The 25,268-nt window shown below is 44.9% G+C and overlaps 3 protein-coding genes across 3 annotated transcripts in view; 2 read left to right on the top strand and 1 right to left on the bottom strand.

Moving 5' to 3' along the window:
• HARS1 (histidyl-tRNA synthetase 1) overlaps positions 1 to 7,640 on the top strand; it is a 44,202-nt gene extending 36,562 nt beyond the window's left edge. The window contains exons 8-13 of the mRNA XM_081206457.1: positions 583 to 676; positions 1,304 to 1,431; positions 1,521 to 1,757; positions 3,044 to 3,160; positions 4,286 to 4,432; positions 7,209 to 7,640. Of these exons, the coding sequence (XP_081062583.1) occupies positions 583 to 676; positions 1,304 to 1,431; positions 1,521 to 1,757; positions 3,044 to 3,160; positions 4,286 to 4,432; positions 7,209 to 7,268 (783 nt within the window). The 3' untranslated portion in view covers positions 7,269 to 7,640. The remainder of the gene's footprint in view (positions 1 to 582; positions 677 to 1,303; positions 1,432 to 1,520; positions 1,758 to 3,043; positions 3,161 to 4,285; positions 4,433 to 7,208) is intronic.
• Positions 7,641 to 8,814: 1,174 nt separating this feature from the next.
• Positions 8,815 to 14,095, top strand: DND1 (DND microRNA-mediated repression inhibitor 1). Its single transcript, XM_081204144.1, has 5 exons — positions 8,815 to 9,050; positions 9,935 to 10,064; positions 10,914 to 11,375; positions 12,082 to 12,492; positions 13,210 to 14,095. The coding sequence occupies exons 1-5, from the start codon at positions 9,036 to 9,038 to the stop codon at positions 13,224 to 13,226; spliced, it is 1,035 nt and encodes a 344-aa protein (XP_081060270.1). The 5' UTR covers positions 8,815 to 9,035; the 3' UTR covers positions 13,227 to 14,095.
• WDR55 (WD repeat domain 55) lies at positions 13,995 to 22,883 on the bottom strand. Its single transcript, XM_081204145.1, has 8 exons — positions 22,788 to 22,883; positions 19,952 to 20,100; positions 19,213 to 19,313; positions 18,334 to 18,421; positions 16,598 to 16,777; positions 16,195 to 16,294; positions 15,518 to 15,687; positions 13,995 to 15,130 (listed from the first exon to the last, which is right to left on the bottom strand). The coding sequence occupies exons 1-8, from the start codon at positions 22,803 to 22,805 to the stop codon at positions 14,809 to 14,811; spliced, it is 1,128 nt and encodes a 375-aa protein (XP_081060271.1). The 5' UTR covers positions 22,806 to 22,883; the 3' UTR covers positions 13,995 to 14,808.
• Between the last annotated feature and the right edge of the window lie 2,385 nt (positions 22,884 to 25,268).

Genomic DNA, 25,268 nt, shown 5'->3' with positions numbered 1-25,268 from the left:
AATCCCAGGTGTCTAGTTTGCACCACAACAATATTTTGCTTTCCCTGCTCCTTTTTTTTTTCAAATTAATGCAAAATTAAGTGTGGGTAGGAGCAGGGAAGCCCTGCTCTCAACAGTTTTGTGTGATGAAGGATCTTGCTATATCAGGATCCCTGATTGCAAGTAGAAGCTCTAGGCACACCTTCCCTGTGCAACATAAGGAAGGTCAGGGACTGGGCAGGGGAGGGGAGTGCATGTTTCGAGGCAGAGCTTGTAAATGTACTCCTGGCCCTCTAGTCACTATAGCAAATGCCTGAACATGTCTTATGTGTATCTCCCATCAAATGAGGCACTTTTTCTGCAGTAATGCTGTTGCTTTTATATTGCACACCACCCTTCAGGGACTGTGTAGAATGTTCTGGAGATGATTTTCTCATTTGTAGTCAATAGGGGTTTGAAATATGGAGAGAAGTCCCATGGAATCAGAATAGAAATGAGACAAGGAAAACGCTTCTTATAAGGCTCTTATAAGTGGTTTAAAAAAACTGGATAAATGACTTGTTTAAACATTAAGAGACCATATAACTCTAATTCTGTACACAGATGGCTTGGGATGATGTGAGAAGTGAGATGGTTGGAGAGAAGGGTCTCTCGCCAGAGATTGCAGATCATATTGGTGAATATGTTCAGCTTAGGGGTGAGTATGAAAAAGGAAAGCTTTGTCATTCTTCTTCTGAGGCATGTGGGCTTGGGATCTCATGCTCATGCAATCCATCTACCTGCTGTTCAAGATAGTGTTTAATCTCTGTGACACAGAAAGGGATGTTGTGTTAGCACCAATGCATACATGACTGAGTGGGGGAGGGACAGAGAACAGGAAATGATGCTGTTTATTCTCTTGTATTTCCGTGGACACATTGCAGGGAGAAGGGAAGTATATCTCCATACTGATCAAAAGAGAAGCACAATCCAAAGTTTGGAAGCAAAAAGCACACAGGCCATTGTATTTTCCTGTAAGGTCATCATGTCTGACTTGGCACATAGTCTGAAATACCAGAGGGGTGGTCAGCCTCCTCGCCCCCTCTGGAGAGTCCTGGCAATTGAGGCTAAAGCACTTAACTGATGGGGAAAGGAGTCTGGGTTCAACTTTCAAGTGTCCAAAATTCTATTAACCTAAGTATCGCCATATTAAAACAGATACAACTGCATCAGATGAGAGAAGTGAGAAAGAACTGTTGAGCTGGGTTGGCAGGAGATGGTTTTCTGTCAGTCCTGATGCATATTTTGCAGAGGATAATACGTACCGCATGTATCACTTCTGCAGGTGGGCTGAGTCTGATCGAGCAGTTGCTCCAAGATCCAAAGCTGTCACAGAACAAGCTGGCTAGGGAAGGCCTTGAAGAAATGAAGCTGCTGTTTGAGTACTTGACTATTTTCGGCATTTTGGAGCAAGTGAGTGAGGGCAGTGCAATTCTAATCCTGGTCTATCTAATCACCTGTGTGTTTCTGACCGCTAAGGAGGTTATGATCCTGTTTTGCAGGTTTCCTTTGACCTGAGCCTGGCTCGTGGCTTGGATTACTACACTGGAGTAATCTGTGAGGCTGTTCTCCAGCAAAGTGACCAAACAGATGAGTCTGTTAGTGTGGGCAGCATAGCTGGAGGTGGCCGCTATGATGGCCTAGTAGGGATGTTTGACCCCAAGGGGCGGAAAGTGCCTTGTGTTGGATTCAGCGTTGGCATTGAACGGATCTTCTCCATCATGGAACAAAAAGTGGCGGTAAGGACTGCTTGCTTTTCCCTTTCTCAAGGTTTGGTTAGCTCACAACAAACAACTACAAGCTCTGTCAGTTTTGGAGTCTGTGGCCATGTGACTCTCAAGAGCTTTTAAGTACACTGTATATTTCGAGAGACTTTTTACATCAACTAAAGTTGTCATGTGAGTACCTGCTCATCCAAAATGTTGAGGAATATATCCATTATTGGAGGAACTGGAGCTTAGCTGAACAACATAGTTGTAGACATACCAAGCTGACCCCATAGTTTCTTTATACAAGTATTTAAGGGAGTGGGGGCTAAATGAGATTTGTATCAATGTCTCAATGGAATGGGGATAGAGTTATGTGTATGCTTAAACTCTCTAGAAAAGACAGAATGTGGAAGAGGTTACTCTGTATGCCAGGGTACAGAGTCCCAAACTAGAAAACTTTAGAGGGATAAACTTCTCCACAAAATCACTTTGCATGGAAATACAAAGTGAAAAACGTAATTCAGTTCAGAGGATACATTACACTTGCACACCAGCTTTTTGAAGTTCTTTGAGGGTATGTACAAATAGAACATTTTCTCTTATGTTTGGTAAAGGCTGTTCTCCAACTGGAGTGCTCACAGGCCAGTGTTTCCCAGTTGTCAGTGTTTATACTACATTTTTTTAGATTTTCCTTGAGACAGTCTTTAAACCTCTTTTGTTGACCACCAGCATTACGCTTTCCATTTTTAAGTTCGGAATAAAGTAGTTGGACATCAAACTCCCAAGAGACTGTGATCTACTCCCTGGGGGGGGGGGCTGGCAGTGATCTACCCATTTTTTTAGGGGGGGCAGACCAAAGTTGTTGACCTTTTTTTAAAACAGTAAGTGTCCAGGATTAAAATAAATTGCTCACCAACAACACAGCCGCTAACAGACGAACGCAGCGCTACAGGAGACAACAAAGGAACGATCACTAAACACGATGCAGGGAAAGCCCGAGGTGGGAGGGTAGCAGAGATAAGGATCCGGGGATCATCCAGGGATCAACCTGTCGATCGTGGTTGATGGGTTGGACACCCCTGATCTACAGGTTTGCTATAAACACATCTGTCTCTAATGCGCAACAGCACCTGTTTGCCTGCTGTAGTACTAAGGGTAGCATAGTTCTGCAGTAGTGTTGGAATGGTTCAACAGTCTATTGCACAGTACAATAAGCTCATGTAACTACTTGAAATCGTCCGGCATACATGAATTTTGGGATTCTCTTGTTAGAGTGCTTCTATGTATCTTTTTCAAACCTCTGTCTCCACCTTCAGGCGTCTGAGGAAAAGATCCGGACAACCGGGACCCAGGTGCTCGTGGCGTCTGCTCAGAAGAAACTCCTTGAAGAGAGGCTAAAGCTTGTTTCTGAGCTGTGGGATTCTGGGATCAAGGTGCAACTGCAGTATATAAAGGGTTGGGTACAAAATAGGGGTCATAGAATTGGGGGTGGGGAGAAGGGGAGTTCTTTCTGTTCCTCTGTCTTTGTCATGTGGCAGGAATGAATAATAGGAATAGGGGTATGTTTGACAGGTGAGGGGACCAGACCTTCCTACACACATTCACATGGGCATAGCCAGGATTTTTGTTAAGGGGGGGCAGGACTTTTGTTAGGGGGGCAGAACCAATGTGATTGGTCAGTTAGTTAAATATTTCTATTGTTTTACTTGAACTGGGGGGCAGTTGCCCTCCCGGCTACACCCATGCACAATTCACCCTCCATTCAAGCAGCAAAAAATAATATTGCAGTTCAAGGCACTTCCAAAGGGTGAGGCACCTAGAGAAAGGCATTTGAGGATGGGTGTGGCCTGGGGCAGGTGCTTAGCTGTGGCAATGTAGCTGCGTGATTTGCCCTGTAGTTAATTAAATAGCCTAATAATTAATCCTAAAATAGTTAGATGAATTTATATTATATACCCTTCATTTTTTTTAAAAAATGTAAAATCCTGCTAGATCTGCAGCCTTAAGTGAAACATGCAGTGGCGATGACTTGGACTTTGTATAGTCTGAATTAAGTTTGCATTATAAGGATCATTATGTTCTGCAATAAGGGAATTTAGGTGTTGATTTCAATATATTCCTGGCATTTAGAGGCATCTGCCAGTAGGAAGTGTATAGCACAACAGGCTTCAATCTTTCTATCATCAGGAAATATTATTTGCATCATTACTCCTACCAAGAACCCCCTAAAATTGCCATGGAAAGCCAATGTGTTGAAGTTTCTGGGTATGTTTGATTGGTTCACACGGGTCATTGGTCAAGTCTACTGAATTTCATGTGGGCTAACAGTTTGCCCTAGGAAACACACTAGGCATACATTTCCAGATTGCTGGGGAGGGATGGGAATGATGAATAGCCTCTTTTTAGATAAGCCTATGTGCAATCAGTGTTCTTTTCATTGAGAAAACCTGGATAAGCTTTCTAAATGGTCCCCCAATACCGCGGTTTGAAACCTACTTGCAAAGAACAGTGGAGGTTACTCTGTCTTGGCCTACTAACTTTTTTTCTCTGCTTTTTAGGCAGAGGTTCTTTATAAGAAGAATCCCAAACTATTGAACCAGTTGCAGTACTGTGAGGAGACGGGAATCCCTCTTGTTGCCATCCTGGGAGAGCAAGAGCTAAACGATGGAGTGGTCAAACTGCGAGATGTAGCTACTAGAGAAGAGGTACTCGTGGCTCTTCATCTTAGGTTTTTGCAAAGAGAAAGTCTCTGAGGGTAGAAATATAACTAATGTCCAGCTAAAAGCAGAGGAGTAATTTCATAAAAAATTGAATTCCTTTGTCTTATTAGCCAGAAGGGCTCTGCACACAACATAAAACTACATCTGCACAAACATAAATGTATTTATTACATTTATATTATATGTTTCTACAAGTACAGTGGTACCCCGCAAGACGAACGCCTCGCAAGACGGAAAACCCGCTAGACGAAAGGGTTTTCCGTTTTGGAGGCGCTTCGCAAAACGAATTTCCCTATGGGCTTGCTTCGCAAGACGAAAGCCCATAGGGAAATTTCTGGGACAGGGTTCCCCACTGTCCTCTGACCTCCTCCGAAGGCTGGCGGCGGGAGGAGGTCTTTCCGCCTCACCGCCAGCCTTCGGAAGCCTGCTCCAAAGCCTGGCGGTGGGGCGGAAAGACCTCCTCCCGCCGCCAGCCTTCGGAGCACCCTTCCGAAGGCTGGCGGCGGGAGGAGGTCTTTCCGCCTCACTGCCAGCCTTCGGAAGCCTGCTCCAAAGCCTGGCGGTGGGGCGGAAAGACCTCCTCCCGCCGCCAGCCTTCGGAAGGATGCTCCGAAGCCTGGCGGCGGGAGGAGGGCTCTCTGCCCCACCGCCAGCCTTTGGAAGGCTGCTCCGAAGGCTGGCGGCAGGAGGAGGTCTTTCCGCCCCATCGCCAGCCTTCAGAAGGCTGTCCTGAAGACTTGCGGTGGGAGGAGGGTTTTCCTTCCCACCGCCAACATTCAGAATGCTGTTCTGAATGTTGGCGGTGGGGAGGAAAAACCCTCCTCCCACCGCAAGCCCCGGGAACAGAGGAGAAGCGCTGCGCCCCTTCCCCTCTGTTCCCGTACCTGTCCTGAAGGCTTGTGGTGGGGAGAAAAGCCCTTCTCCGCACCGCCAGCCTGGCAAGCGGTTTCCCTAGGAACGCATTAATTGATTTTCAATGCATTCCTATGGGAAACTGTGCTTCGCAAGACGAAAAACTCGCAAGAAGAAAAAACTTGCGGAACGAATTAATTTCGTCTTGCGAGGCACCACTGTAGCTCAAAGCAGTATACATCATTCTCCCCACTTCATTTTATCTTCTCAACAATCCTGTGAGATAAGTTCAACTGAGAGACAGTGCCTGGCCAGTTATCACCCATTGAGCTATATGGCTGGAGCAGAGATTTCAGTCTAGTCCAGCATTAGAACAACTGTATCACACTGGTTCTCAAGTGTTATCAGGTCTGCCCTGGGGTCAAATTTAGTGTTCTTGTTGTTTGCTACGACTCAGGCTCACTGATGCTATTCAGTTAAGTCTTTCAAAGGCAGGAGATAAGAAGTCATAAGATTAGAGAAGTCTAGAATAAGGATAAAGGAGCTCTTACTGGCTCCTTTGTATTGAATGAGGTACATCACACTTTATTCTAATTTAAGCAATTACAACTTGTTTTTCAGGCCAGTTCCACATATATTTTGGAGACATCAATACATTCCTTGCAAAACCAATAATTCAAATGTTTGTTTTTCTTTCCTGCTCTTGTTTGGCCAGCCACAGCAGCTATGTTGGGTAACAGAAAGCCAAGGGAACTGCTCAACAGTTTGAGAATACAAACTATGTGGGAACCTAGATATTATACACTTAAACTATATATTAATCATATGTATTCTTGCTTAATCCCACAACTAACTTTATCCAAATGCACAAATACGTCTGTCTGACCACTTTTCCTTCCTGCCTTCCTTGCACCTGTACTGGTGGTGTTGCCAGTGACTGTTTCATAGGGCAGGACAAGGTGAATCATGCTCTTGAAATACTGCAGTACTGAAAGTGGAGTGTGTGTTCCATTTGAGGAGTAATAGTTCTTAGCTACAGAGCAAGGAAATACGACTAATTTGGCTTATCTTATGAACTTGCCATTTAAATTGTTGAAGCATGGCAAAACCTCCTGTTTCCAAAAAAGGACAGGGTAAGGAGGTCTGATCTCTTCATTGCTTTTAATTGATCTCTGAGACATGGAGGAGAGGGAAAAGGAAAAGGCAACAAAACTTTCTTCAACTTGGTTTGGAAGGCAGATTTCCGCCCCCCCCCCCTTCCTCTGTCTAGGATTTCTCTCTCACACAGTTGCAAAACCACAGGAGATCTTATCTTGCTAGGCTCTGCCTAAACACACACACCCCATTCTGTGACATCCAAGAAAAAGCAATGTAAAAGCAGTCATTCAAGGCGCATATAGACTTGAATAGTGTCAAATATTATGGCAAATGAGGGAGCCAGCTGAGGACTTGATAAACCTTCTGCTGTCAAGTTGCAAGCAATCTGCAACTTTAAAGGGATAGAAAAATTGCAAATTCAATTTAATAGAGCAAAAGGTAGCTAGAGGGGCGGTTTATTATAACACAGAATACACTGGCCTGATTCACATGTCAAAGGAAGTCACACTCTTGGCTTGTTCTTGGGTATAGTTGGTGATTAGGGAGCAGAGAGACAGCTTAACCACCATGACAGGCTAAGCCAAAGCTTCGCATAGCAAAGGGTTGAGGTGCAGCAAAGCGGTTCTGCAAGCTCTCTTCTGGGAGCCCACACAGTTGCATGGCCCCAGTAAGGCATAGCTGGGCTTACTATATTGTGCAAACTTAGCCATTGTGTTGGGAGATATTTCAGTAGGCTGTTGAGGTACGAGTGCACAGGGTAGGGAGTGAGAGACGAAGTGTTTTGTAGCTTACTCATGTTTCTGCTTTGTAGGTGAATGTTCGCAGAGAAGGAATTATTGAGGAAATCAAGAGACGAACGTGTCTTCCCTAGAGGTTTTCACTGGATTCCCTTGGGAAGATTTGCTGAGACCCTTTTCAAAACATAATGCCCGTTTTGCTCATAATACATTCTTGGACGTGGGGGGGGGGCGGTCCTCAAAGCTGTATTTATTTTACCATGAAGCTTCTTTTCACTGGATTTGAGGAGTGACAGGACACTATTTTATTTTATTTTTAAAGTTGCTCCTATAAAATAATTCAAAAGAACCTTTGAGTTATTTTCTAGGGAACGCCATCTGCTCTGTGAGCATCTTGGTGTTTACACAGGGAGAGTGCATGACCCTTTCAGCATTCTGGTCTATGCACTCTCCCTATTCTGACTTCATCTATCAGCATTATATTAATAAAGCTTATTACAACCCCATGCTTTCTGCTGTGTTCATGTTTTCCCTTTCAGCTACACAAACATGATGCGCAGCCACCATTGCATTTCTCAAATTAAGTACATTTCACAGCAGGGGTGCTGTTTTACCAATCCTCTGCATGTCAAGTAATTGGTTTTAGCTTTGGCCAGGTGTTGCCTCAGGAGCAGACCTGATAGCCCTATTATTACTCACAGGAACTGTTTACTTCTCCCTAAACAAAATAACAACAGAATAGCCAAAGCTTTCAGAAGAGTGAACATAGAATCATAGAATCATAGAGTTGGAAGAAACCACAAGGGCCATCGAGTCCAACCCCCTGCCAAGCAGGGGGCCTGTGCCCAGCCAAACTTGTATGAAAATTGCTTGTCTTTAAGGTGAGCCCCAGACTGGTGCAGTTAAAAGTAAGCAACAGCAACCCTTACAATCTTTACCATGATATATTTAAAGGGGGGTGCTGGTGTGGAATGGGCATAATAGTGAAGTTGGTGAAGCCTTTGTGAGTGATTCACAGGTATTTCAATTAACAATAATGGGGCTTTACTCAGGTGTGGACAATCTCTAGCCTGCAAATATTCCAGGAGTTTTCACAGCTTGTCAGGCTTATCTCTGCCTCCTGTTCTCCTTAATCCTTAAGTACTGGGTGAAGGTGTCTTTCACACATAGTGGATTGCATACGGAATGAGTCCCTCCTTCAAAGGAGTTCTCTCTCTCGTTAGCACAACAATGGTGGCAGGCCGCACCACAGGGAAGTGTGAGACATTGATGAAATTTTTCTCCCTAGGAAATAGTCACCTGTTGAATTTCTATATTACTGTATATGGGCGGGGAGCAGTTGTCGTTTCAGCCTTTGTCACCACCAACAAAAGAAACGCTCCCAATTTGCCGCGTTAGCAACATAAGGCTGTTCAATAAATAGCCCACCAGCAGCTCAGAATATTTTTTAAATGTGGTCCTGTGCTGCTTTATTACTGAAAAAACCCACAAGGAGTTCAGCCTGCAAGGGGGCGGCGCTGCTCTCCTGGCGCCTAAACTTAGCAGGCCGCCGGCGCTATGCAAGGCGCGCTTATGGCCCCAGCCTGCTGCTACTACTTGGCTGCGTCACGTGTGAATGGTCTGGGCTAGCTAATCAAAGGATTGGAAAGTGGTGGGAACGATCTCGGGGTCGAAGCGGGCTTCGCGCAGTTTCTGCGAAAGAAGCCGACGGTGCCTGTCGCGCGCGCAAGGGATCCCGCTGACCAGGAAGGACCCCCGCCCCGGGGGCGGGTTGCTAATCTACCAATCAGCAGAGGAAAGCGGCCGGGGGAGCAACTCCCCCCCCCCCGGGCTAGAAAAGGAGCGGCCGCCCCGCCAGCGAGGAGGGTGTGGCTGGGAAGGCGTTGGCCGAGAAGGGCGCTATGGATGGCGCGCAGGTTGGTAGACTGAATGAAGCCTCTTCGTTTTTTCCAGTAGGAGGGAAGAGAAATGGGGGGAGTCTGAGCCAGATCTAGGTCTTGGGCGGGCGGGGAGCTCGCCTGGCGCAAAGCAGGGACCTGGGGATGCTCTTCTTACCTGGGAGCCAATCTCGTGGCGCTTAAAGACTTTGGAGCGCCGCCGTTGCTACTTCCCCCCCTCGCAATGCAAGTCGGCTGCGCGGCACGAGGTCCTCTGGCGCAAAGGGACTCCGCCCCCCCAAAATGCTCCGAAGGAATTGGGAACAACAGGTTCTTGGTTTCTGAAATAAGGGGTGCGCAGTGTGTTTCGCGACTGACACGTGTCTTTGCAAGACCGCTCTTGACCACGATTTATTACTGAGGTACTGGCCCGGTTTCCCCACCTCCCCCCCCCCAAAAAAAGAAAAACTCGATAAAGCTTTCGCTGCTTCAAAATCTGCTCAATTTATGCGCTCCGGGCTCGGGATCCGCCCGCGTGGGGGGGGGGGGACGCGCCCTGGAGAGGCATTGCCTTCTTCAATGGCCGAAGATAGCCGGGTTAGTTGCACTCCTTCCCCCCAAAGCGAAGCCCCGTTGCCGAAGTGCGAACGGCTTGTTAGTGCAGCGCCAGAGTAGTCGTGACTCCGAAGTACCTTGAATGTTCCCAAGGTGCTCCAGAAACAAACGCTCTGCTTCTTGGGGCTGCTGAGCAAAAGCTTCGTCGTTCCTAGGCTGCTGCTTTTGGAAGGGCCTAAGCATGGGTCTCCCTTAGTGCCACCAGGGCAGCTGGATCCAGAAGATCCATTATGGAGAATATACGCTTGGGGGTGCCAAATTACAAAAGATGACCCAAGGCCGCCCCTGATTCCGTGTTGTGTTTGTAGATGTCTTCTCCTGCGTGGAGCGAGGAAGTAAACCAGGCTAAAAAAACTGCCCTTCTGGCTTGGGTGGAAGAGACCGGAATCAAACTGGTACAGATCAATGGCCAGAGGAAATACGGTGGCCCTCCTCCAGGTAAGTGGAAGATTATTAGCCTGGGATACACAGATCCATGACCCAAGTATCACTTTTAGAAATACTTTTATGTACTGCAGCTGCTTGGAGGCAATTGAAAGGTTACCCACCTTTCAGTTGTCATTACAGTGGTACCTCGGGTTAAGTACTTAATTCGTTCCGGAGGTCCGTTCTTAACCTGAAACTGTTCTTAACCTGAAGCACCACTTTAGCTAATGGGGCCTCCTGCTGCTGCCGCGCCGCCGGAGCACAGTTTCTGTTCTCATCCTGAAGCAAAGTTCTTAACCTGAAGCACTATTTCTGGGTTAGCGGAGTCTGTAACCTGAAGCGTATGTAACCTGAGGTACCACTGTTCTGGTTGCTGGAAATCTCTCAAGCTGTTGTCCCCCCAAAGTGGGTGAGGGGAGCCTAGATTTCCCTGCTAATGCCCAAGCCCATAGAAGTTCCATGAAGTTCCATGAAGTCTTTCTATTTTACTTTCTTATTGTACAGGATTGTAATAAAAATTGCTATAAACTAAAGGCCTGCATTCACGTACGCTACTGCCTGAAGTCTTTCCCTTTGCTGTAGAATCTTGTATGGGGATGAAGCTGGTATAAAAGACAAGACGGTTAGGACATGGAATCCTTTTATTTACTTTAAGACAATCAAGCATTATTTTCACCCTCCATCAACTCATGGAACCTTATGGAGAGACAATTTAATTTGATTCCTTTCTTGGAAATCTAAAATGACAACCATCAGCTGCTATTTTTCTTTTCTGTACAACTGCTGAGCTCTGTTTTCCTTGTATGGAACATTTAAAAAAAAGACAAGTCAATTATGCGTCGTCTTTTTCTTTTTCTGCAGGTTGGACTGGCAGTGTTCCACCACCTGGCTCTGAGATTTTCATAGGGAAGATTCCACAGGATATATATGAGGATAAACTAATTCCTCTCTTCCAGAGTGTTGGGAGGCTCTATGAATTTCGTCTCATGATGACGTTCAGCGGGCTTAACCGTGGCTTTGCCTATGCAAAATACGCAAACAGACGCAGTGCCCAGGATGCTATTGCCGTGCTCAACGCCTTTGAAATCCAGGCCGGCCACCCCATTTTGGTCTGCAGAAGTACCGACAAGTGTGAGCTCTCCATTGATGGTTTGTCTCTCTCTGTGAGAGAGGGACACCTTCTTCCAATGCTGCGGGAACTTACTGCCGGAGTCCTGAGTATTTCCTTGCACCCAAGCCCTTTCAGAAGGGAGAGGCAGCTGGCAGAGGTGAAATACAGCTCCCACCAGGCTGCCGCAATCGCCCGGAAAGCGCTTGTGGAAGGTTTGTCTCAGTAAAGTCTCATGTACCATAGGCAATAGAGGCTGGGAGCATGGGGTGCAGCTGGCTCTCCATTGTATCCACCACTCAAGTACAGGGGCCAAACTCCACCCCCATCATTCAGCCCAAACACTGAGGTTCACCTCCGAGGGTCTTCTGGCAGTTCCCTTACTGCGGGAAGTGAAATTTGAGGGAACCAGGCAGAGGGCCTTCTTGGCAGTGGCACCCTCCCTGTGGAATGCCCTCCCTTCAGATGTCAAGGAGATACAGAACTTACACAACTTTTAGAAGACATCTGAAGGCAGCCATATATCAGGAAGTTTTTAATGTTTGGCTTTTTTATTTAAAAATATATTTTTCTGGAAGCCGCCCAGAGTGGCTGGGAGGGGTATAAATAATAAAATTAATATTATTAAGTGGCACTGGTCACCTAGTTACCTGTCAATTTCACCTTCATGGAAATTTCAGTGACAATATTAACCACTATGAGAACTAATGTAGATGAGAACTTTGGAGCTATCACTAGTGCATACATACAAACTCAAATTATGCAAGCAATGCAATTCATATTCATATATATTTTTAAGCTGTCTCTTTCACCTGTAGTCTACTTTTATTTTTTCCTGCGTTGCTATAAATTGCAGGTGGAATACTGTGAGGAGAGGCCTATATTTGAACCAAATTTTAAATGGTTTCTTCTGTTCTGCAGGTAGTTTGTGCCTCTGTGGAGATGACATTGAAGTGGATTGGCTAAAACCAAATACAAAACAGGAACTCCACGGTGGCTCCGTTCAGGGCTTTCCAGAGATTCCACCATCCAATTTTCCCCACAGAGATGTCTCCTACAAAGCACCTTCTGGGCCTGTGCAGCCCGCAGTGGGCAGTGTGCTGGACTACCTGAATTTTCAATGCAAGGAACGGCATCTGGGGCTCCCTGTATTTCTTACAAAATGTATGCAAAAGAATCATGAAGGATGGTTACAGTTCTGGTATCAAGTGGTGATACCGAAATATCCATCACCTTTCAGTGGGTTTATCTGGATCAAGCCAGAACGTTCTGGCTTGGAGGCCCATGAGAAGGCCAAGAATGCAGTGGCACTGCAGCTACTCAAAGCTCTGGGTAAGTCTCCTTGCACAACTTCATCTTGGAAGCAGTGCTTCGGATTTGCCGAAGGCAGCAAAGAGACACTAGGATGCCTTCAGGCCTCTCAAATGGCAAGGCAGGTGAAATCTTCAGCTCAGTCATGGGGCTTTTAACTGTTATAAAATTGACATAAGGAGGTAGAACCTACCTGAATTAGCAGCTCTTTAAGCAGTAAATCTTTTGTCAAAGAAGGATGCCTGTTCTTTTCACCCAGCACAAAGTGATAGGAATATGAAACTTGGTACACTGAGAGATTGAAGCTAATGAACGGTGGCAGCATTTTATATAGAAGAGCACAGGGCTGAGAGGGGTAAGTTAAAGCTGGAGGTAGAAAACTTGGCTTCACTTGCTTGAGACTGCAACTCCGTTCCTGTGGGTGGCCTAGATATCATTGGAACCTGGCCGGAGGTCCCTCGCACTACAGATTCTTTCAACTTTCCAGGCCAGGCTGCTTGGAGAGAGAATGCTTCTGGGGCATCCCTAAGAGACAGAGATAACAATAAGGATAGAGGGTGAAACAAGTGGAGTCCAGTGCCTGGCCTTTTCAGCCTCCAAGTACTTCAAAAAAGGAGTTTTCCTGCCTTGTATGTTTGCAGAATAGGTGCCTACCTGGTTGTTCCCTATTTTGAGTGTGTTGACTGCTTTTCTGTATGTTGGCAACCCTAAAACCTAACCTATTTCTCTTTCCAACAGGATGCCCAATGGTGTAAGAGAACAGTCTTCCAAGTTCGGGAGAGGTCTCTCTGTCCTGTCCTTGCCCACTAAAACCAGCTTGCCCACTAAAATCCATGGGGAGAGAAAGTGTGCCTGACATCTTGTCTTTTCTTGTTTTTTGGCGGGAAGCATTGCTGCTATTGGAGTCTTGTTAGATTTAAAAAGGTTGTCCATGCAGATCTCTGTACTAAATTGTTTTTGGTTAGTTATTTGAGTATCCTTTTCAGTTTGGGGAAATAATGCATGCGTATTTCTCGGCAGGCAATCTTAAGCTGGGGGCATTATCTTGCATTCACAACTTTATTTCTGCCCCTCAAGCATGACAAGTACTGTGTAAAACTATAGGAATGACTCCCGCCCCTTTCAACACCAAGATTTAGGGCTGCTTATCTTCTTTGTTTACACATAGAAAACATTATTATTCTTTGTATTTATTTAAGAGTTTGGAGAGCTTTCTCACTTGTTTGTGACAGTTTGAATTTGTTTTGTAGCTTTAGGCGAGGGGCATTGGACATTTTTTCTTGCACAAGGCTGGTATGTAACAAGTTCCTTGTGTGCTGCTCTACAATCCAGCCTTTTTCTTTAGGAAGAAACCCGCCTGTCCTGATTATGTCTTCCTGGGGATTCAGGATGGTGTTCCCTGAATTACTTCACGTGCCTCTTAATAGCAGAACACCAGGTGCCTTTTTAACACTAGAAAAAGTTCCCAGTGAATAACAAAATTGGATGTGTGAAGATTTTAGGGAAAGGATCAGCAGAGTCCCTTAAAATTCTTTGACTTTTTAATGTTCATCAAAAATAGTGAATGAATATGTAACATTGGAAACATAGGCACTTGAATATTAAAATTGTTTTGAAAGAATAAGTGTTGCAATCTCCTTGCGTGAAGCATTTGAAATCTGATAAGATGATATTTAAGCTGGGTTTTGTTTATTTTAGTTATTAAATTTGTATGCTGCCCTTCATCCATAGTTCCGTAGGTGGTTCACAACATAAAATTACAATATAAAATCCACATAATAAAGACAGCACACCAATAATCCCCCTTCCCACAGCACATTAAAAAGGGCATTGGGGGTCAATCAGCCAAAGGCCGACATTTTCTGTGGTGTCATGTTGTGTGTTTCAGAAAGTCCTTCTGTACTGAAGGTACAGGAGCCCTATCGCCTTTTTGTGTCTGGCCATCCTCCTTTGAAAGTAGCAGTTAAACCAGTACATACATACAAGACCAACAACTTTCCTCCTCGCTAGTATTAATCCTGTTTTCTAGCCTTTTCATTCCGTGAGATGCTCCTCTTCCAACAGAAAGCACAGGCTTTGTCCTGGGTAACTTGAGATCTACACCTTCCCCTTCTGTAGCAGCCAGGCCATGCTTTTCTCATGACTTTGCTGTGGAAACACACATTTGTTTCACTGGATTGTAGGAGTACCCAGAAGACTGCAGTACGGATTTCATTAGGCTCCCACACCTTTGCCCAATATCCTGCTGTTTGTTCAGCCAAATCTCTGCAAAAACATGAGAGTTTCAAACAGTCTTAGGTTATAAAGGTCCCTTCAGGGGAGAGTGCTGCTCATATTTTAGTCACTATCCGTTTCCATGCCACTGGAGTCTTCATCCTTTGTCTCTGCTGCCTCCTCTCTCAAGCCTGCAAAGAAATCCTCCCCGGTACCAAATGCCTTGAGACTCAAAGACTTCAGCTGCCCACTTTTCTTCTTTTTCTTTCTGTAATCGTCCACAATGACTGAGTTAAGCGAAGAGATGTCCCAGAACTTCACCTTCTGGTCATGGGCGCAGCTGGCCAGAAATGGGCCAGTATGGCTTTTGGCTAGCTGCTCAATAGGCTCCCCAACATGTTGCCCAACACTGCCAATCACCCGATTGGGCAAGATGTTCACGGCCCTGAAACAAGAAAAGGCCTGATTAAGAAAAAAGCCAGCTCCATAATAGCACCTGAAATTCATTCTACCTGCACTTTAAGATGCTCCGGTGAGGGTTGGGAAAGGAATCTTTCTAGGGCTCTAAATTCCTTTTAAAGGTTTAATCGCTTTATGGAATATAATTCATGCAAAACAATGAGACACTACCTTAACAGACTCTATACAAAGCTGTATAAACAAACCAAATGAGAGCAAGAATGAAGCTTAAAAGGGGGGGAATGCAAATCTTAACAACAATCCTCTAGAGATGTGCACTGTTATTTATTAAATTTGCATATTGCCCTATACTCACAGGTTTCAGGATAAGCCTGTGGTTCCCAGGTTGACAGACAACCCAATGCCCTCTCACCTGATGACTCCGTCAGTGCAGCCTGTGCACACAATGCTCTCTGTTACTGGAACCATGCAGTCAATGGACTCCGCCTTCAGTGCAAACCGATCGCTAGTAGCACCAAAACCATCCCAGTTAAAGAGGTAAATGGTTCCCTCGCTGGAGCCACAGGCCACTTTCTTTCCTCTCTGAGCAGCAAACAAGAAATAAATACTGTTTAACCCTAAAAAAGGCACTGTCGCGATTCCCCTCACCAGTGCTATTTTGCTAGAAAAAGGGGGGGGCTGGAACTCATCATGGACACCTCCCTCGTTCTCTTAGAATGGCAATGGTGCCCACCTGAGAGGTGCTGGAACTGAGTTCCACCTGAAAAAAGCCCTGCCCCTCACCATCAACTAAGAACCATAAGACATACCCATCCAAAACAGCCTTTTTCTGCCCAATAATAATAATAATAATTTATTATTTATGCCCCAGCCACTCTGGGCAGCTTCCAACAAAGTATTAAAATACAGTAGTCTGTTAAACATTAAAGCAAATGGCAATGAAATAGGAATATTATGCTGCCCATCAATGCATACTTTTTGGGGCAAGAACATGTTTTTAAGTCCCTGCTCCCAGAAATGTTCAGCTTATCAGTCCCTATCAGGTCTGCAGCAGCTGCTCCTCAAGGGCCGCTGCGTAATAGGGCTGACCTTCATCAGAGCGATGGCTGACAGGTCTCCATTCTGAGGCTCTGAGAGCAGCTCAAAGCGCCTTCTCCTGATGTTGAAGACTCCCATAGTTCCGTCTCCGCTGCAAGAAACAGAATGGAACACAGTGATCATTTACTTATCGGGAGCATCCAAGGCAGCAGAATCAGTTGCGGCTCCAAGTGTTTCCAGTTAGTTTGGTGTTCTGCCCCCCAGAAGTACATTTCAGGATATCAATAGGTATCCATTTCAGTGGCCCTTGGAAAAGAATTGTGTGTGAGAGACAGAGGGAGACAGACTCTTAACAGCTCTTGGCCTCCCACTGCAGTCAAAGCATCTCCACCACCAAGGGAGAATAAATCAAGCCCACTAATCCCTTTGTTTAAAATGGATAATTCAGGAGTACCTGGTGGTGAGCAGCAGTTTCTTGTTCCCATCGACGGCCATGTCACTGATATACTCCTCGTGCTGCTTCATCTCCATAATGGAGGTGCCTTTGCGCAGATCCCACACTTTCAACTCCCCACGGTCATCTCCTGTGGCAAACAAGTGCTCATCTATCACCAGCAGACTGTTCAGAGCAGAACTGTGGAAATTCCAGAGTTGTAGCAGCAGAATCCACGCTACAGAGAGCCACTATATTACACAAGTGCCTTATTCCCTCTCAGAGTTGTTGCCCTCTGCAAGGTCTCAACAGCCCCACAGAGGGACCACGAAGAAGGGAAGCAAACTGGAACTGCGCTAAAGGGCAGAATGAGGGGCGTGATAGAGAGGATCATCTGAACCTATGAACAAAGAGAATTCTTTCCCCGTACACTCCTATTATGGGATCCACACGAGCAAGAGAAAATTCATTTCCCCTCCCTAAAAGATGTCAAGACTTACTTCATCTGCACTTGGGCCCTAATCATGGGTTGTAGTCAACCATGATGAGGGCCCCACTGCAGATGAAATTAGTGAACCTGTCAGTCATGACCATTAACTTCAAGGGGTCCACGCTCTCCAACTTCCAGCTCCCAGTATTCCCTCCTCACCCTGAATGAAGTGTACAAGGGGATAACAATAGAGGTACAGACAGGGTTTAAAGCAAGGGTGGGCAACCTGGCCCAGGGCCAAAAGGTTTGGCCCTCAGAACTCTCCCCACACCATCTCTGGCCCTGCTTTGCCCCCCAAGTGGTGGTGAAAGGTTATAGTGTGTATATACTATATATAATGTGTACTATATATATATACACACACTCTCTCTCTCCAGTGGTGCCTCGCAAGACGAAAATAATCTGTTCTGTGATTCTCTTCGTCTAGCGGTTTTTTCATCTTGCGAAGCAAGCCCATTGACGGATTAGCGGATTAGCGCTATTAGCGGCTTATCTGCTGATCGGATCAGCTGATAAGCGGCTTAGCGGCTTAGAAAAAGGGGGGGAACCAGCAGGAACTCGCAAGACATTGTCGTCTTAAATGCAAGCCCATAGGAAATTCGTTTTGCGAAGCACCTCCAAAATGGAAAACTCTTTCGTCTAGCGAGTTTTCCGTCTTGCGAGGCATTCGTCTTGCGGGGCACCGCTGTATATATATATATTCTCTCTCTCTCTATATATATATATATTATAACCACACACACACACACACACACACACACACACACACACGGAACCTAAGCTGTGTAGGGCTTTCTAGGTCACAACCACCCTGCAATGACATGCCATGAAGGCCACAGGATGGTTGATGACAGGAGGCTGACTGCTTGCAATGATGCCGGCGTAGCAACCCTTTGCGCTTGCAAGATGGTACTTCCAGTAGCCAGCAGGAAATCCACAAACCTTCCTTGCAGTCCAGTCTGGTGGATGCTTATCCACAGGACTGGACTGCAAAGGAAGGTTTGCGGATTTCCTGCTGGCTACTGGTAGTACCATCCTGATGGAAGAACGAGGAAGTGAGACCAAGATTCAAATCCCCACTAGGGCTTGAAACTCTGTGGGTGACCTAGGGCCAGCCATGTCCTCCCAGCCTAATCTGTCTCACAGGGCTGCTGTGGGGATTAAATGAGAAGGGGGAGAACCAGGCCCACCACCTTGAGCTCCTTGGAGGAACAGGAGTAAGCGCACTCCTATAAAAGCAAACTATCAAGGAGTCCCCAATGCTTACTTGTGAGCCTTGGAGAACCTGGTCATGAGACGACCTTCCTCCACACTTAGAATATGAATGGATTTATCTTTGGACACCGTAAAGAGCTCTAGAAAATGGAGATGAACACACAGATCACTGGATATACTCAGCAATTTAAAGGGACTATTTGCTGACTCCCTTCTGAAACAGAATAGCCAGAACTTCACATCAAAATCCACAGAGTATAAAAGCAGTCCTGTTTATTTGATTAGACTTTCCAGAAATATTCAAAGGACATTGTCCCAGGATTATTCAGAGGTTTATTGAAGATAAATGTTAATCTGCAAATAATGACATACAGATAATTCTTCAAGAATCTGTTAACATATACATTCGGTGCTTTTTTCTGGGGCGACGCAGGGGTACGCATATCCCTAAACATTTTGTGAATCTAAGTTTGGCCTCATTGAGGGTCAGTATTTCTATATGAGTAGGAAAATGAGAGTATCCCTAAACATTTTTTTAAAGAAAAAAAAAAACCACTGTATGTAATGTTCTCCAGCATGAAATTGCATTGCCTGTTATTGTGATCAACAGCCAACATACTTGCTTGCTATTTTGGGATCAACATAAATATCTAGTAAATTGTCACGCCATAATGCATTTTTAAAAAGTTTACTCTAAGCTTTTTCTCCTACTGGGATTTAAACAGACTTATACAGGTTTACTCAGAAATCCCATTCTGTTCAAGGGGGCTTAATCCCACAAAGGTGTGCATGGGATTGCAGCCTTAACACTCCTTCTCCAGGATGATAAGCAGAGGAAGCTCATTGTTCTAGTGAAGGGTGAAGGCGTCTCCAAGACACTGCATAATTAGGAACCATGAAACAAACGAGCCCCAAAGAGGGAAGCACTCACTTTGTCCATCATGGGAAAAGGATACTTCCCGGCAGGATTTTAAATGATGTCCTGAAGACCAAAGCTCCTTGTTCCCACCTTCCAAACAGGAATATGAATATCTGAAATATTGAAATAGGTGGAGGGATAATCAAAGAACCTGTTGAAAGCAACTGGAAAAATTATACTTAAAGATGAAATTTGTACTGCAGGAAGATTGGCAGAAGAGTTGAAAGGGGATTTCAGTCTAATATATGGTAGACAACAAAAATTTATAACTTATTTTTTAAAAAAAGGGAAGGGCAAGTTAGATATCTGTAGGATTGTGTCTTGAAACTCCCCAGTTCTGCAGCCATAAAAGCTGTTGCCTTCATGCCCTGCTTATGAGCCCTCAAACTGACCCCTTGATATGAACAGATGAAGGAACAAAAACTTGCAAGTGGAATATTATTAATATTTGCAAAGTTTTCTTGGCATTCCTACATCTGGCTGCAGAACGTATTTTCTGCCAGCAACTGGGGTGATGGGTAGAAAAAGGCTCTAGAACAGCTCCATCTCTTACACAGGAGATTCTCATTCATCAGATAACTAGGTCATGATAGGTTTTCCCTATAGTGCAAACCGACAATGCAAGTCCTCTATCTTGCTGGACTACTGATATGGGAAGGGGGAGCACTCTTTGGGTTTCATTCTTGCATCACCCCCATAAGGGCTCACCCAGTTACGCCATCAGTACTTTTCTCAGAGAAGCTGTACTCACAAATAGACATCACCATCCACGTCTCCAGCAGCTAGGACATCCCGACAAGGGTGGAAAGCGATGGTGTTTGCTGCTGCCTCAAGGGAAATGTCTTCGGGGGTGTCTCGAGGTCTAGGCTCAGGTTCTGTTTCCTCCTCACTTGAATATGCCTTGGTGGGGAATAAAAGGGAAGAATCAGAACTCCGCAGAGGCCCTACAACCCTCAACTTTCAGAGGTCACCATCATAGGCACTATGTTATATTTTGGTTGAACTATTCAGAACTGGTTTAGACATGCCTGGTCTTCACCAACCGCGGATGGGTCTTGATGTACCAACATAGAACTTTCTGATTTTTTGTGCAATTCCAAAATACATAGTAGGCAAACACCTTTATTAGGTCAACCAAAATTGCTATACTATGGATTATGGAATTTTTATAATGGGTCAAAACAACTACCTTTGCTTTGTGCTTTCCTTTGGAGTCAGGCTAGAAATGTTCAATCCATGCCAATCATGAATTATACAGCAAGAGCTGATTGACATACATGTCTGAATCAGCACAGCCACCTAGTTAGAACGTAAGAACATAGGAAACGTCCACAACTGCACCCTCCTCCTTTGCAGTTTTCAGCAACGGGTCTTCAGAGACTTCCTTATCCAAATTTCCAACCACTCCCTTCCCTGTTTCCTGCATATAATGTATTCAAATATTTTTGTTGTTGACAATCTTTATTTTCAGCAACATGCTCCTTCAATTATTTTTCTAAAAATCCCTTATTGTCTGCTTGCATTTTCTTTGGCTCAAGTTTGTGTTCCTTTTTTCTTCTCCTCAAGCAGAGGATTTCCGTTTTCTGAAGGAAAACAGCTTTCTCTACTCTGCTCTTTAACTGCACTGGCAGTACCTTTCCTGATCTGTGGTATACATTCATGAACCTTGTTATCCATTCACTAACAGAAACATCCCAGGCTCCTGCTCTAGTTTAGATCAAGGTCACACAAAACGCTGAATGCCACAGCCGCAGTATTAAATGGGGTCTCGAATCCAAACATCCAGAGATGGGGCATTTGGACAAGTAACACTAACGTCACTGGCTTGACCCTGCCAAGCATTTTTTAAAAGCCAGATTTCTCTTGTGCACCACATTCTCATCTGACCAGCTGATGCCAACCTCTCCTCTGCGATGCCTCTCACATTAAGCTGGTGAGTCATCTCATTGCATAGTTAGCAAAGCTGACTATGGGAGGCATCACAGAACCTAACACTCTTGCCCCCAGTTCTGCTCCTGCAGTGATGAAACGCTGTAATTGGCACATGCGTGTATTCTGTATTCTGCGAGGCGGGGGAGGGGGCGGTATGGGATACGTACTGTCCTGTATTGATATGCGCCGGCGCCTTAAAAAAGGGGGGGGGAGTTACCAGCTAGGGGGCAAAAACCCTCTCTTTTAAATTACAAACTTTTATTGAACACTTTTAATACAATTATCTAGCATGAACTGTTGTCTCTTCCAAGACAAATATTTATGGGACCACCTTTCCTGGTATGCCCCGCAGAGGACCTTAAGGTCCATGAATAACCCTAGTTTAGATGTCAAGACTATCCTCCACCCGGGCCAGGGCCTTTTCAGTGATGGCTCCGACCTGGTGGAATGCTCTGTCCCATGAGACTAGGGCCCTTCAGGATTTAACCTCCTTCCATCGGCCCTGTAAGACAGAGCTATTCCGCCTGGCCTTTAATTTGAATTCAGCCTGATCTTTTATTTCCCTTCTCTTCCCTCCCCCTCCCCTTTTATGAAGATTACCTGCTCTGAGACCCCACAGCTAATTCTCCCCTGGCCTCCTCGCTGGCCCAAGTAGGACCAATTCAGCCAGCTAGCCCTGGTGTCTAATGCTTATAAACTGATTTCTGAACTTTGAATTTTATTGTTATTCATGTTTTTATACTGTGTTTTATGTTGCTTTTACAATTGTTTTAAATTTGTTGTTAGCCACCCTGAGCCTGGTTTTTGGAACCGGGAAGGGCGGGGTATAAATAAAATATGATGATGTTGATGTAAGTCTCGCATGCTGCAACCCAAATGGCACCAAAAGAGACTCAGGGAACCTTTTACATTGCAGATTCAGCCCACGCCACCAAGGTGTGCGACTTCCCTTTAAAGTACCAACATTGAAAGATTGGCAAAATAATTTTTTTTGAAATGATTGAATTAGCAAAAATGACGGCAACAATTAGAATGCAGTCTAATCCAAATCTCAAACAGGAATGGAAATGTGTAGAAGAATACATGACCAAAATATGCTCCAACAAAGTTAAGTTAAGCTAATCTAAGCAGATATATAAAATTGAATGTTTAATTATTAAGATATGAAATTACAATCTCAATAATAAAGTTACAAAATAATAACAAGGAAGTCACCCGCGGGTGGAGGGAAGACACAGGGCAAGAAATAAGAAATGGATAAATGTTGGTACATAACGAAATGGGAAAATGTGAATTTACGAATATAACGTATATGTATCAATATGTAAAGATTCCATATATGTATTGCAACGTTAATAATAAATAAATTACCGGTAAGTGCAAAAATAAATAAATAAAGCGGCGGCTCGAGAGGCCGCGGAGGCAACCCCGACTCTCTCCCTCTTTGGGGGCGCATTTCTCCAGCAGCACGCGAGGCTCGCGGAGCCTCTTCTGGGGCCGGGAAAAGGCAGCCGCCGCTCGGGCAAGCCTCCGCAGGGCGGGCGGGCGGGCGGGCAGCCACCCCTGGCCCCCGATGGGCACCGGGGTCTTGTTCTGGCAAAGGGGTGCGTGTGTCTCCAATTCGTTGCCAAGAGGCGCTCAGGAGCGGCACTCACCTGCTCGGGCGCAGCCATTTTTACGCACGCGCGTCTTGCTCCGGCAGATGCGCCCGGAAATGCTGGCGCCGGAGGGCGGAGAGGAAGGCGCGGAGGAGGGATTTCCCTCCCGGGCTCGCAGATGCGATTAGAGGAGGAGAGTTCAACGCCTCAAAGCGGGAGGCGGCAATTTGATTCCTTGTTTAATGCCAGTTTTGTTGGGAAGGTTGGTAGCCGGATTCGTGAAAACTGGGTTATGACTTATATTGTGCGATCTGTCCATAAGAAATCTTGTTTTTCCGCAATTACTGCGTTTTCTGACTGATTGGATTTAATTTATGGTCAGAGAATTATAGAATTGGAAGGGATTCCCCAGGGTCCAGCCCCCTGCAGTGCAGGGAACACAGCTAAAGCATCCATGACAGATGGCCATCTAACCTCTGCTTAAAAACCTCCAAGGAATTATAAATAGTAGTAAAGAAACTATTGTGTTGCCCAAATAATGCTCTTTCTGACCCAGTTGTGTGAAAGATTCTGGTTGTGTAAATGCTACGAAGTGATGTTGACAGTGCATTTTTTCTTTAAAAAATCTTTAGGGGTACTCTCATTTTGACTCAATAAAATCACCATTTTATATTTCAGATCAGGAAAAATAAATACAGTAAATGGACAAAAGTACAAGGATTCACAAAATGTTTAGGGGTATGCATACCCCTGCATTCCCCCAGAAAAAAAGCACCAGATGTTGAACTTTTAAACTTTTTGAAATGGTTATGTTCATGAAAAAATGTCAATGCAATCCATCCATATTATTTCTCTGGTAGCAGTGAAGAAGAAGAGTTTGGATTTGATATCCTGCTTTATCACTTCCCTAAGGAGTCTCAAAGCAGCTAACAATTCCCCTTTCCCTTCCTCCCCCACAACAAACAAACAAACAAACAAATGGTGGAAGAGCATTGTGCACCAGAGCAGCTCAGAGATTGAGCATGCTACATAATGCATGTTTGAGGTAGAACTGAAGCAGAGAGGTTTACAGCAACACTGTAATGCAATCCAGAATTACACCCGTATAGCAAGAAAACCATCATTATCCAGTCTTCCAGTTGAAACGGTGGCAGGGGCAGCTATAGGCTTTTTGTTGCTGCCAGCATTGAGCTAATCACTCCCTTCTGAAGCCCCACTGCTGTTCTGATTAACTATGCAGGCATCTCCTGCACCCCACCCGAAAAAAACTCTTTTGTAATTATTATTTTTTAAAAGGTATGTAGTTTGGACCGTGCTTAAAAACTGCTTTAAAATGCTGTTGCAACGCTGCTGCCAGTCACTTGAGTGCTGGTTCAGTATACCACCAAAATCATATTGTTGATGAAGGTGAAAGTGCAAGTGATGCCATATTATGCAAACAAACGTAACGTTAAATAGCTCCCTCCAAAGCTCACCCACCCAGCGATATCCAGCACCAAGTTGTACAGTGCACAGAAGCCTTGTGCTCAGTTGATTTAAAAAAAACCAAAAAAAACTTTCATGTTTTTTCAGTTTTCAGTTACATCTTCTTTTCCATACTATATACAGTCGTACGTTGGGTCCCAAACGCCTTGGTTTTGGCTCCTAAACACTTCAACCCAGAAGTGATTGTTCTGGTTTCCGAACTTTTTTTGGAACCCAAATGTCTGGCAGGGCTTCCAGAGTTTCCAATTGGCTGCAGAAGCTTCCTGCAGCCAATCAGAAGCCGTGCTTTGGTTTCCGAATGTTTTGGAAGTCAAACAGACTTCCGGAACGGATTCTGTTCGACTTCCTGTACAATAAATCTATTTGACTTCCCACCCAGCGTTTCATGACACTTCATGATACATCTCATTTGGCTGCATGTACATTAGATCCTTCACCCAATTTCCCACACCCTCTTAGCTTTCATATTGTCAGCTGTTGGTCACGAAGTACCCCCTACCTGGAATTTATGTACTCAATTGACTTTCATGCAGTTCCAAATGAACTTTTTAATCACACTACCAGTGGGACAAGGCAAGTCTAAATTTGCTTCACCTTTGCGCTAGAAGAGAGAAAATGAAAATGAAGTTTGTGTAGGGATTTGATAAAGGGGGGATACTTTATCCCTATAAGCAGCCTCTTGTGTCCTTCAAGGATGTGTTTTCTCACACCACAGCTCTGAATCGGTGGTGCTCTAAATCCCACAGAAATTGATCTTTTTGCCTCAACTTCATTGAAATGAATGTACTTTTAATTTATACACTTCCATATCTAAACTTCTAGTGTTTGCCTTTCTACAAAAGCCCAAGAATGAGGAAGCAGCCAGTGTGCTTCAGCCTTCCTTTTTCATGACCAAATGAACAGATTTAACAAACTTAGTTGGTCTCTAAGGTGCTACTGGAAGGAATTTTTTTATTTTGTTTCGACTACGGCAGACCAACACAGCTACCTACCTGTAACTAGATTTTTTAAGAGACTTTGTTGACCAAGTGAAAATATGGCTCATCTCCCGCC

This window comes from Podarcis bocagei (genome assembly GCF_964188305.1).
Source record: "Podarcis bocagei genome assembly, chromosome: 8".
NCBI classification, from domain to species: Eukaryota; Metazoa; Chordata; class Lepidosauria; order Squamata; family Lacertidae; genus Podarcis; species Podarcis bocagei.
The sequence above is the reverse complement of the archived record's forward strand: the minus strand, read 5'-3'. Positions and strand labels throughout refer to the sequence as shown.